The following is a 14,174-nucleotide window of genomic DNA, read 5'->3' on the forward strand; positions in this document are numbered from 1 at the left end:
CATTTTAATCAGTTTGTCATTGATTGAAGTAGTATTTTAATCAGTTTGTTATAGATTGAATGAGTATTTTAATCGGCTTTTCATCGATTGAAGTAGCATTTTAATCCGTTAGTAATAGATCGAAGTAGCAGTTTGATCAGTTAGTAATAGATTGAAGTAGCATTTTAATCCGTAAGTCATAGTTTGGGGTAGCATTTTAATCAGTTTGTCATAGTTTGAAGTAGCATTGTAATCAGTTTGTAATAGATTGAAGTAGCATTTTTACCAGTTAGTCATATTTGAAGCAGCATTTTAATCAGTTTGTGATAGATTGAAGTAGCATTTTACTCAGTTAATCATAGATTGAAGTAGCATTTTAATCAGGTTTTCATAGATTGAAGTAGCATTTTATTCAGTTTGTAATACATTGAAGTAGCATTTTAATCAGTTTTTAATTGATTTAATAGTTTTTCAATTAGTAGATTGAAGTAGTATTTTAATCAGTTTGTAATAGATTGAAGTAGCATTTTAATCAGTTTGTAATAGATGTAAGTAGCATTTATATTATTTTGTAACAGATTGAAGTAGTATTTAAATTAGTTTGTAATAGATTCAAGTAGCATTTTAATTAGTTAGTAATAGATTGAAGTAGCATTTTAGTTAGTTTGTAATAGACTGAAGTAGCATTTTAATTAGGTTGTAATAGATTGAAGTTGAATTTTAATCAGTTTGTAATAGATTGAAGTAGCATTTTATTAAGTCTGTAATAGACTGAAGTAGCATTTTTATTAGTTTGTAATAGATTGAAGTAGAATTTTAATCAGTTTGTAATAGATTGAAGTAACATGTTAATTAGTTTGTAATAGACTGACGTAGAATTTTAATTAGTTTGTAATAGATTGAAATAGCATTTTAATTATTTTGTAATAGATTGAAGTAGCATTTTAATTAGTTTGTAATAGACTGAGGTAGCATTTTAATTAGTTTGTAATAGATTGAAGTAGCATTTTTTTAGTTTGTAATAGATTGAATTAGCATTTTAATCAGTTTTTCATAGATTGAAGTAGCATTTTTATTAGTTTGTAATAGACTGAAGTAGCATTTTAATTAGTTTGATTGAAGTAGCATTTTACTTAGTTTGTAATAGATTGAAGTAACATTTTAATTAGTTTGTAATAGACTGAAGTAGCATTTTAATTAGTTTGAAATAGATTTAAGTAGCATTTTAATTAGTTTGTAATAGATTGAAGTAGCATTTAAATTAGTTTGTAATAGATTGAAGTAGCATTTTAATCAGTTAGTAATAGATTGAAGTAGCATTTTAATTAGTTTGTAATAGATTGAAGTAGCATTTTGATCAGTTTTTCATAGATTGAAGTAGCATGTTAATCAGTTGGTCACAGATTGAAGTAGCATTTTAATCAGTTGGTCACAGATTGAAGTAGCATTTTAATCAGTTGGTCACAGATTGAAGTAGCATTTTTATCCGTTGGTCACAGATTGAAGTAGCATTTTAATCAGTTTGTAATAGACTTAAGTAGCATTTTAGTCAGTTTGTAATAGACTGAAGAAGCATTTTGATCAGTTTTTCATTGATTGAAGTAGAATTTTAATTTGTTTGTAATAGATTGAAGTAGCATTTTAATCAGTTTGTAATAGATTGAAGTAGCATTTTAATTAGTTTGTAATAGATTGAAGTAGCATTTTAATTAGTTTGTAATAGATTGAAGTAGCATTTTAATCAGTTAGTAATAGATTGAAGTAGCATTTTAATTAGTTTGTAATAGATTGAAGTAGCATTTTAATCAGTTAGTAATAGATTGAAGTAGCATTTTTATTAGTTTGATTGAAGTAGCATTTTACTTTGTTTGTAATAGATTGAAGTAACATTTTAATTTGTTTGTAATAGATTGAAGTAGCATTTTTATCAGTTTTTCATAGATTGAAGTAGCATTTTAATCAGTTGGTCACAGATTGAAGTAGCATTTTAATCAGTTGGTCACAGATTGAAGTAGCATTTTAATCAGTTGGTCACAGATTGAAGTAGCATTTTAATCAGTTGGTCACAGATTGAAGTAGCATTTTTATCCGTTGGTCACAGATTGAAGTAGCATTTTAGTCAGTTTGTAATAGACTGAAGTAGCATTTTGATCAGTTTTTCATTGATTGAAGTAGCATTTTAATTTGTTTGTAATAGATTGAAGTAGCATTTTAATTAGTTTGTAATAGATTGAAGTAGCATTTTAATTAGTTTGTAATAGATTGAAGTAGCATTTTAATTAGTTTGTAATAGATTGAAGTAGCATTTTAATTAGTTTGTAATAGATTGAAGTAGCATTTTAATTAGTTTGTAATAGATTGAAGTAGCATTTTAATCAGTTAGTAATAGATTGAAGTAGCATTTTAATTAGTTTGTAATAGATTGAAGTAGCATTTTAATCAGTTAGTAATAGATTGAAGTAGCATTTTTATTAGTTTGATTGAAGTAGCATTTTACTTTGTTTGTAATAGATTGAAGTAACATTTTAATTAGTTTGTAATAGATTGAAGTAGCATTTTTATCAGTTTTTCATAGATTGAAGTAGCATGTTAATCAGTTGGTCACAGATTGAAGTAGCATTTTAATCAGTTGGTCACAGATTGAAGTAGCATTTTAATCAGTTGGTCACAGATTGAAGTAGCATTTTAATCAGTTGGTCACAGATTGAAGTAGCATTTTTATCCGTTGGTCACAGATTGAAGTAGCATTTTAGTCAGTTTGTAATAGACTGAAGTAGCATTTTGATCAGTTTTTCATTGATTGAAGTAGCATTTTAATTTGTTTGTAATAGATTGAAGTAGCATTTTAATTAGTTTGTAATAGATTGAAGTAGCATTTTAATTAGTTTGTAATAGATTGAAGTAGCATTTTAATTAGTTTGTAATAGATTGAAGTAGCATTTTAATTAGTTTGTAATAGATTGAAGTAGCATTTTAATTAGTTTGAAATAGATTGAAGTAGCATTTTAATTAGTTTGTAATAGATTGAAGTAGCATTTTTATTAGTTTGTAATAGATTGAAGTAGCATTTTAATTAGTTTGTAATAGATTGAAGTAGCATTTTTATTAGTTTGTAATAGATTGAAGTAGCATTTTAATCAGTTTGTAATAGATTGAAGTAGCATTTTAATCAGTTAGTAATAGATTGAAGTAGCATTTTAATCAGTTAGTAATAGATTGAAGTAGCATTTTTATTAGTTTGTAATAGATTGAAGTAGCATTTTTATTAGTTTGATTGAAGTAGCATTTTACTTTGTTTGTAATAGATTGAAGTAACATTTTAATTAGTTTGTAATAGACTGAAGTAGCATTTTAATTAGTTTGAAATAGATTGAAGTAGCATTTTAATTAGTTTGTAATAGATTGAAGTAGCATTTTTATTAGTTTGTAATAGATTGAAGTAGCATTGTAATCAGTTTGTAATAGATTGACTAGCATTTTAATCAGTTTGTAATAGACTGAAGTAGCATTTTGATCAGTTTTTCATAGATTGAAGTAGCATGTTAATCAGTTGGTCACAGATTGAAGTAGCATTTTAATCAGTTGGTCACAGATTGAAGTAGCATTTTAATCAGTTGGTCACAGATTGAAGTAGCATTTTGATCCGTTGGTCACAGATTGAAGTAGCATTTAAATCAGTTTGTAATAGACTTAAGTAGCATTTTAATCAGTTTGTAATAGACTGAAGTAGCATTTTGATCAGTTTTTCATTGATTGAAGTAGCATTTTAATCAGTTGGTCACAGATTGAAGTAGCATTTTAATCCGTTGGTTACAGATTGAAGTAGCATATTTATCAGTTTGTCATAGACTGAAGTAGCATTTTGATCAGTTTTTGATAGATTTAAGTAGCATTTTCATCAGTTTGTAATAGACTGAAGTAGCATTTTGATACAAAAAATAAATACCCTTGTAATGCGTTGGCATAAATACCCTTGTTATGCGTTGGCATAAATACACTTGTTATGCGTTGGCAAAAAATAAATACCCTTGTTATGTGTTGGCAAAAAATAAATACGCTTGATATGCGTTGGCATAAATACCCTTGTTATGCGTTGGCAAAAAATAAATACCTTTGATATGCGTTGGCATAAATACCCTTGTTATGCGTTGGCAAAAAATAAATACCCTTGTTATGCGTTGGTATAAATACCCTTGTTATGCGTTGGCAAAAAATAAACACCCTTGTTATGCGTTGGTATAAATACCCTTGATATGCGTTGGCAAAAATTAAATACCCTTGTTATGCGTTGGTATAAATACCCTTGTTATGCGTTGGCAAAAAATAAATACCCTTGTTATGCGTTGGTATAAATACCCTTGTTATGCGTTGGCAAAAAATAAATACCCTTGTTATTCGTTGGCAAAAAATAAATACCCTTGTTATGCGTTGGCAAAAAATAAATACCCTTGTTATGCGTTGACAAAAATAAATACCCTTGTTATGTGTTGGCAAAAAATAAATACCCTTGTTATGCCTTGGCATAAATACCCTTGTTATGTGTTGGCAAAAAATAAATACCCTTGTTATGCGTTTGCATAAAATAAATACCCTTTTTATGTGTTGGCAAAAAATAAATACCCTTGTTATGCGTTGGCAAAAAATAAATACCCTTGTTATGTGTTGGCAAAAAATAAATACCCTTGTTATGTGTTGGCAAAAAATAAATACACTTGTTATGCGTTGGCATAAATACCCTTGTTATGTGTTGGCAAAAAATAAATACCCTTGTTATGCGTTGGCAAAAAATAAATACCCTTGTTATGCGTTGGCAAAAAATAAATACCCTTGTTATGCGTTGGCATAAATACCCTTGTTATGTGTTGGCAAAAAATAAATACCCTTGTTATGTGTTTGCAAAAAATAAATACCCTTGTTATGCGTTGGCAAAAAATAAATACCCTTGTTATGCGTTGGCAAAAAATAAATACCCTTGTTATGCGTTGGCAAAAGTTTGTTGATTCTAACGGTTTTTTTTTATTACTTTATTTAAAATATAACTTCTACTTTTATGGTTTCATTTTTTTGTTTTTTTTTGCAGGATCCCGGAGAAAGATCCTTCGCAGCGGACAGTCGTGTTGGATCCGAATGAATTCACCCGAATCAAAGATAATGCACGCATTCTGTCGGAGGAAGAGCGACACGCCATGGAGGAACTCCAACGTGAGCATAAAGCGAACCGACTGCGCGAACGGGTGGAACGTGAACAATATATGAAGAAGAAGGATTTGCAGCGGGAAACAGATCACATTCTCACCGATATCGAGATAGAAGCAAAGACAAATGCGCAATCACTTTTGGCGAAAGCCAATGAAATGAAGCAAGAACAAGCCGACGAAATTAAACATCTCAACGAGGTGAGACAAACATAAATACATATATATATATATATATATATATATATATATACATAAAGATATATACATGGTATATCAAGGCCCAGAGGCAACTCGGGATAAGGGTTATTGTGTGTACAGTAATCAATGGGATAATATCGCAGTAATCTTTAGTAATGGAGATTTGATAAAGTGTCTTACTTAAGGGAGCGGTTTATCAGGAATTTGTTTATGTTGGACTTGAAGACATCCAAGTTGTAGTCAAATGGGAAACAGGCAAACAGAACAGAGTTCCAGAGGCGTGCACTTCTAAGAAAACAGCTTTGTTCATTGTTTCTATGTTTTGATTTAGGCACAGGTAAAAAGCGGGTGTTTTTCGTGAAAGATTGGCGAGGGGGAACCAGGGATTGGAGCTCAGAGGAGCATTTGCCATGGAAATAACGATAAAATAAAGATAGGCTCACAATGTCTCTTCTGTGGGAGAGAGGTTGCAGGGAAGAGAAAAGGGCATCCCTCAACTAAGACACAAAGTCTATTTTGTACTCTGACAAGGCAGGATATGCTGTTTTAACAGCTCCTGCCTAGATGTAGTAGCAGTACTCCATCCTTGGACGTACTTGGCTTTTATATAGGTAGATAATTGCATCAGCAGTGAGATATCTTCAGGAGCGGCAGAAGGATCCCACCATTTTTCCAGCGACCTTGGCAACAGACTTGATGTACGTGTTCCATTTAAGATCAGGAGTAAAGGTCAATCCCAGAAGCTTGTCAAAACATCGAGCCTCCCCAAGACGAGATCCATCCATTTCAATTGATGCCAGATGGGATCAGAGCGTTGATGATGTAAAGATAGGAGCTTGGTTTTAGATACATTAATTTAATCATTGAGAAAACATTTCCAGTTATACCGTAGCTGGAAATCGTGCGAAGTAGGCCTTTGTGCCATACCTTATCAAAGGCCTTTGATATGTCAAGAATAATCGCCCTAGAAAGGATACCTTTTTCGAGAGATTCGCTAATCCTATGAGATATAACCGTTAGCACATCTGCTGTAGATCTAGCAGAACGGAAACCATATTGCATGTCACTAAGAAGGTTATTTCTGCTGAGGTGGTTGACTACTTTATTTAATATGGATTCCAGCAACTTACTCATGACATACAGGAGACTTATTGGTCTGTACTGAGAGGAAGATGACTTGATTTCCTAAATACAGGGCATACTGATGAGGTTTTCCAGGGTGTTGGAAAGCACTTCTCCTTAAGGCAACACTTAAACAGTTTTGTAAGTATGGGAGCAAGTTCTGGTTGAACCTTTTTCAACACTATAATTGGGATGCCGTCAGGGCCAGTTGCTTTACTGGAACCAAGGTTCTTGATTAGCTTGGCGACATAACGCACAGATATTTGTATGTTGCATAACGTGTTGTCTGTTATAAGAGGGAATATGGGGAGTTGATGGCCTTTGTCGTAGAGGGTAAAATTAGCCGCAAAGTTTTTGGCAAATTGTTTGACTTTGTTTGATGCTGACGAGATGACCCAGGTCCATTGATGATGGTTGGGATAGAACGCACGCTTCTGTTCAGGATGTTGTTTGCTATTTGCCAAAACTGGTGGGAACCACGCCGCTGCTCAGCTACTTTGGATTTAACAATAGCTCTTTTGCATTTTTTCTTACTCTTCTACAGTGGTTGCTGGCAGTCCTTAATGCAGCTTTAGTCTCAGCACATCTATTACGTTGGTAGCTATGGAAAAAGTGATTTCTGTGCGCGATAGCAGCAGCACATTCAGGGGAGAACCAAGGCTGGCTGGAATTTTTTGGATAGTATGAATCGGTCTATACCTACAATTTACCATTCAGTAAGGTCTAATACTATAGAGGACACATTTTTTTTAAACATTGAATGCAGAGGAGATCAGATATAAATGTACAGAAGCTATCCCAGTCAGCCATAAGCTATCGATATACAGTACAGTGGAGAGGTACGTCTAAAGACTTATTACATTTCATTTTTATCTTAACTGACACAACTGAGTGATCGTTAGATCCCAGAGGAGATAGAATGGAACATGACATAGCTCAGGGGAAGTTGTTAGAAAAAGGTTTAGAAGGCTTGCATACTGACCGGTAGTATCGGGCACACGGGTGGGTTCGTGAACAATATATATATATATATATATATATATATATATAAAGCTGAACGTCTGTGTGTGTGTCTGGTCACGAATAGGCTCCTATATGGATGACTATTACAGAAAACTGATCACATATAATGATAAAAGATGTATCGAGACACAGGAATGAGTATGTTTGATCTGACATAATGATGATTCATTAAAATTGTGGGGTCTGCGTACGCGCCTGGTCCACAAAGTATGGAAATAAAAAATTTAAAAATTAAAAAAAAAACGTTTACAAGTGTTTTGGATATAGATGTACATAATAATACTTTGATAAGTATGTTTTAAATTTTAAATGGTATAATAAAATTGTGGGGTCGCGCCTGGCTTCCATAGAATTGAAATAGGCACAAACTTTAATAAAGACTTTTCATATCTATCTGCGTAAGTATACTTTGATAATTATGTTTCAATTTGAAGAAATATGGTATAATAAAATTATGGGGTGTTCGTTTGCGCCTGACCTCCATAGAAGGGAAATATGTCACAAAGTTTGACAAGGTTTTTTTTAATATAGATCCATAGAATATTGTGATAAATGCTTCAGTGTGAACAGGTATGGTATAATAAATTATGGGGTTTATCTATTTTATTTTTATTTTCATCATATTTTGCATTGGCTTTGATACCCTCAAATTCGAAGCTATCTCTTTACAACACTCCCTTTTCATAAACTATCATCTATATATATATAAAAGCGAAAATGTGTGTATGTATGTTTGTGTGTATGTATGTGTGTTTGTGTGTCTGCTAAAAACTTTCGACAGACACAACAAAAATTCACAAACTTGGTCTCATATGAAAGTCCTACCTTCCGGACGACAAATATCGAAAAATTGATCTAAAGTGACCATCAGAAGTGCGTCAACTGATCGATTTTCTGAAAGGGCCCCCCCAAAAAGTGACATTTTAATGTTAAACATTACATATTTTTAAATCGATTTATAACTGCCCCCCAAAAATACGGGCGCCAACTCTTCTACATGAAGTATGCACGCGGCCGTTTATTTTGGGTCAACTTGTATTTAAAACCCGCTGAGTCATGTCACGTGATCTTGACGTCAGCAATCTCTAATGGCGGTCTGAATTTACAATTTAAAAATGTTGTTATCGGTAAAAAAAATTAATTAAGCTAAACTATGAACTTCTACGCTATGGCAACGTTACCAAAGTTATTACCACATTCAAAATAGGTAGATACTAAAGTTAAACGAAAAATAATAAGCCAAACATGTGAAGTAAAATAAAAATACGGTTACAAAAAATATTAACGATCGAAGTTTCTTTTAAAAATAAAAAACAGCCGGACGCCATTTTCCAGTCTTTAGAGTAAGGCAGACGAAGTGAGAGAGAGAGAGAGAGATGTCTAGACAGATTCGACAGGGGGAGGGTAAACAACGCATGCGTCAGATGACGTCATGACGTCGTGACCTGATTTACTTTAAATAGTTGATAAACCGAACAAACTTTACATACGCCGCTTTAGCTCAGGTAGTTAAGGCCTTGGTTCATTATCTAAACGTTTTGGGTTCGAATCGTGGTGTGAGATGTCTTTTTTTTCTCGATTTTTTAAATTTAAATATTGAACCCTGTATTATTTAAGCCATTTTTCACGTAACGTTCGTTCGTTTTTCTGTTTTAATCGTTCGTTTGCCTTACGTTATTTTTTGTGTGTTTTACCCCCCTCTTAATTAAAACGTTAGTTTCTTTTCTTACTTCGCTTATAATAATGCTTACATCGTCATCGTCGTCGTCGTAACGCTCGACGACTTTCAAACATCTTTCACTTCTGGCTGGCCGATTTTATTTTCAAACTTCGCCTCAGGGGTTCGGCTTCGATCCTACCCCCCCCCCGGCTTCTTTTTTTATTTAACACCACACACTCCTACAAACACCCGGGCAACGCCGGGTACCCCTCGCTAGTACTTTCATAAATATGAGTCCATTTTCTGTCGGCTGTTTTTGAACCCGGTCAATGACGGGTACTTTTGCTAGTATATATATATATATATATATATATATATATATATATATATATATATATATATGTGTGTGTGTGTGTGTGTGTGTGTGTGTGTGTGTGTATGTATATATATATCTGTGTGTGTGTGTGTGTGTGTGTGTGTCGCATTGAGGTACGTAAGCACAAATTGGAAAAATATGTAAGATTTGCAAAGAAATGCGACAAAAACAAAAGATCAATAGATGCAAAAAGATTACATATGTTTATGTCTTTGTCTTGTAAGGGTGGTGCAAAAAAGTACATAATAACTTAAAGAAATTAGTTATTTGCAAAGATATGCGATAAAGAACTAAAAAAAGCAATGGATGGAAAAAGTTTACGTATTTTCATAATTTTTTTTTTTATTGTGTTGCAAAAAACGTAAACATATAATCTAGTTAACTAAATCTTGTTAACTAAATCTTGTTAACTAAATCTAGTTTACATATAATCTAGTTGACATATGATCTAGTTAACTAAATCTTGTTAACTAAATCTAGTTAACATATAATCTAGTTAACATATGATCTAGTTAACTAAATCTAGTTAACATATAATCTAGTTAACATTTAATCTAGTTAACATATGATCTAGTTAACTAAATCTAGTTAACATATAATCTAGTTAACTAAATCTAGTTTACTATAAAAAAATTTTAACCGTTTTAAAATGTGGATATTTCACACTCACACACATATATATATATACATACATACATACATATATATATTTATATATATGTATTTATATTTATATTTATGCATATATACGCATGTATATATATATATATATATATATATATATATATATATATATATATATATATATATATATATAGAGCCAGCACACATGCATTTCTATTTAGCCATAATAAAACTTGGATGGCATTTGAGATAATCTGACATGCTTTTGCACACACACACACATACATACATGTCGTGATGATCACATACCTTGTGCGAGACGAAGATTTCCCTTGATCTGTGTTAGTTAATAGACTTCCTTGTGTGTAGCGTATTTTATTATTATTATTATTATTATTATTATTATTATTATTATTATTATTATTATTTTTATTATTATTATTATTATTTTATTATTATTATTATTATTTTTATTATTATTATTATTATTATTTTTATTATTATTATTATTATTATTATTTTTATTATTATTATTATTATTATTATTTTATTATTATTATTATTATTTTTATTATTATTATTATTGTTATTATTATTTTTATTATTATTATTTTTATTATTATTATTATTATTTTTATTATTATTATTATTATTTTTTATTATTATTATTATTATTATTATTATTTTTATTATTATTATTATCATTATTTTTATTATTATTATTATTATTATTATTATTATTATTATTATTATTTCTGCTAATAATAATGATATAATAATAATAATAATAACAAACCAACCCCGGACAAGAACAACCGTACTATAAATAAAAATACTTATAATGAACAAGATAAATGCAACTGTAGACACCGCACACTTTGCCCAGTTCAAAATAAATGTCTAACAAAAAGCGTAGTTTTTCAGGCAACAATATTTGTGAAAGAAAACCCGAATAACAAGAAATATTACGTAGACATGACTTCCTTAGATTTTTAAACCCGATACTATGACCACAAAAGTACATTCAACAATAAAAAACACCGTATAAAAACAACACTAGCGAATAAATACTGGGAACTCAAAGAAAGCGGACATTCGCCGGTAGTCGAATGGAAAATAATAAGACAAGCTACCACATGTAGGCATTTAGACGACCCATGTAGATTATGCCTTCATGAAAAATTTGCTATCCTGTACTTTAAAGAACCCCAAAAAATCTATTAAACTGTAGAAGAGAAATAGCAAATAACTGTGTTCACAAAATAAAATTTACTCTAGGATAACGATACAAAACAGTTTTAAAACTAGCAAAAACAATAGAAAATAAACAAATAAATAAATTAAATAAACATGAATATACATAAACGATCACGCATATATGTATGTATATATATATGTATATATATATATATGTGCATATATGTGTGTACACATATGTATATTTATATATAAACTAACACCAAAAAAGAAAAAAAAAGAAAATGTCTGCCTTAAACCACTAACCTAGTTTTAAAACAGATCCTTTGTTCGATAAAATGCATGCGCATTGGCTGATAGGAAGGGGCGCGGTGGATACTAGAAAGCTGATTGGCTAACTAAATCTTCAATAGAAGAGAACCATATAAAAACGATAAAAAACACAGAATTCGCGCATAAGCCTGAGGAATCCTAGAGTGGATGAAACGCCGAATATTCAGTGTAGCTTAATCGCCATATATATTTTATAAATTACTAACTAGCTCTACCTACGTATTGAGCCCTTTTGAAGTAAATACTTAAAGTTTACGCATAAATCTATAGTTTCCTATATTAATTTTATGTGAGTAAATGAAGTAGTTATATATATATATATATATATATATATATATATATATATATGCGAGCAATGGGTGCCTGGCGTTGCCCGGGTGTTTGGAGGTGTATGGTGAGCAACAAAACCCCCAAAAAACAAAAAAAAACGGTAATTTTTTAAACTTAATATTTATTGTTTTGGGCTCAAATCAAATTATTAAGTTAAATCTATGTTCAAGGAACTTATATCTAAAATGTAAAATGTTTAGACCCAAAATTGTCGGAGGAGTTTGGTAGAGTTCTCAAAGGTCAAATCGTTGAACTTTGACCCCTTAACAGCGAAATTTCTGGCTGAAACCCGATCACATAGATTTTTGCAAATCTGAGTACCCTGTATATCAAATTTCGAGTCTGTAAACTGAAAATTGACAGAGTTATTGCGTAGGAAAATGTACACAGACACACACACAGACACACACACACAAACACGTTCACTTTTATAGATGTGCTAGCATTTCAGCCCGGCGTTGCCTGAGTGTTTGGATGTGTATGTTGAGCAAAAAAGAAAAAAAGTGGTAGTAGGAAGGCAGGCTCGAACCCGTACTGCAAAGGAGGAAAAGAATGGGGAAAAATCCTGACGTTTATGCCAAACCAGAAGAGACATTTTTTAAATTAAGGCTAGAAAATCTAAAGGAGAGGATAACTTTCAAAAATATCGGCAAAAAAGTGACCCCCCCCTGTAGAAAAGTGTCTAGTTGAAGGTGGAGATATTAATGTTTTTAGCCAATTTTTCAATATTTGTTGTATGAGAGGTCAAACTTTAAAACGATACTGATCTTGGTAAAATCCGTCGCCTCTATTGAAAGTTTAAGGCAGACATGCAAACAGACATACATACATACATGCATTTATATATTAGTAACTAAAAATTTTCGACCAAACTGATGACAAAGCTTGCCCTATTTCTGAATACCCTTTATGTAAAATTTCAAATATTTAGACCAGAAATTGTCTGAGTAATTTGGAAGAGACCGCAGAGGTCAATTTTTTTTAATTTTGACCTCTATTATGACCCCTTAAAATTTATTGTTTTGGGCTCAAATCAAGTTATTAAGTTAGATCCATGTTCAAGGAACCTATATCTAAAATTTCAAGTGCATAGACCCAAAATTGTCGGAGGAGTTTGGTAAAGTTCTCAAAGATCAAATCGTTGAACTTTGACCCCTTAACAGCCAAATTTCTGACCAAAAACCGATCACATCAAATTTTGAGTCTGTAGACAAAAATTGCGTAGGGCAATGTACATAGATACACAGACACGTTCACTTTTATATATATATATATATATTTGAGAGACTTATACCAACTATTCTAACTGTTGGCATCTGAAATAATTTGATATGTCTATACACATCAGCATACAGATATTTCACTGAAATATCTTTGCATCATTATTTATTTTTTTTTTTCACTTTTTCATCTTTGTAGCTGATTCATGAAGCCAAGTGCCATGCAATTCTGGACGCTCAAGTTGAAGAGAAGAAAATCATCAAGAACGAAATGAGTGTGGAAGAGTTGCGACTCGACATGATGATGGAAGTGGACCGGCAGAATGCTATACGAATCCAAGATGAGATCGAGAAGAACCGGAAGATGGTGAGGGCCATTGGTGCCGAGCAACTGAAGCAACAAATTATGGAAACGGAGCAAAGGAAGATGATAGAGTTGGAAGAGAAAGAAGCTGATAATGAAGCGATGAGGAGGCAAGTCGCACAGTTGATTGCTGAAGATGAAGCTCAACTTTTAAAGAAAAAACAGGATCAATTAGCATTAAGGGTCAGTTCCGTTCCTTCTCTCTCTTTTACCTAATACCAATGATTTACAAGGGGTGTGCAATAAGTAATGCCTCTGACCCACTTTCAGTTGTCTGATCTAGCTGAAATTTTGCATGTGCAATGATTTATATCTCTATGGGTTATGTGGCAATTTACAGCTCTGAACTAATTGTGCTTTCTGTTTTACAGGTGTTTGAACTGAGTCAGGTGTGAAATGGAGCCTGTTGAATGTCAAGCAGTGATCCGGTTTTTGTATTTGAAAGGATGCACGCCACAGGAGACTTTTGATGAAATGAAAGAAACTTATGGTGATAATGCCCCATCATATGACCTTGTAAAATGCTGGCATCGTGAATTAAAACATGGCC

The 14,174-nt window shown here is 31.8% G+C and overlaps 1 protein-coding gene across 1 annotated transcript in view; it reads left to right on the forward strand.

The window, feature by feature from the left end:
* LOC145243689 (cilia- and flagella-associated protein 45-like) overlaps positions 1-14,174 on the forward strand; it is a 136,419-nt gene that overhangs the window by 57,616 nt on the left and 64,629 nt on the right. Inside the window, exons 3-4 of the mRNA XM_080106749.1 lie at positions 5,060-5,375; positions 13,460-13,807. Coding sequence (XP_079962875.1) covers positions 5,060-5,375; positions 13,460-13,807 — 664 coding nt within the window. The remainder of the gene's footprint in view (positions 1-5,059; positions 5,376-13,459; positions 13,808-14,174) is intronic.

This window comes from Euprymna scolopes, chromosome 22, assembly GCF_053919585.1.
Source record: "Euprymna scolopes isolate OS-2025 chromosome 22, ASM5391958v1, whole genome shotgun sequence".
Taxonomy (NCBI): Eukaryota; Metazoa; Mollusca; class Cephalopoda; order Sepiida; family Sepiolidae; genus Euprymna; species Euprymna scolopes.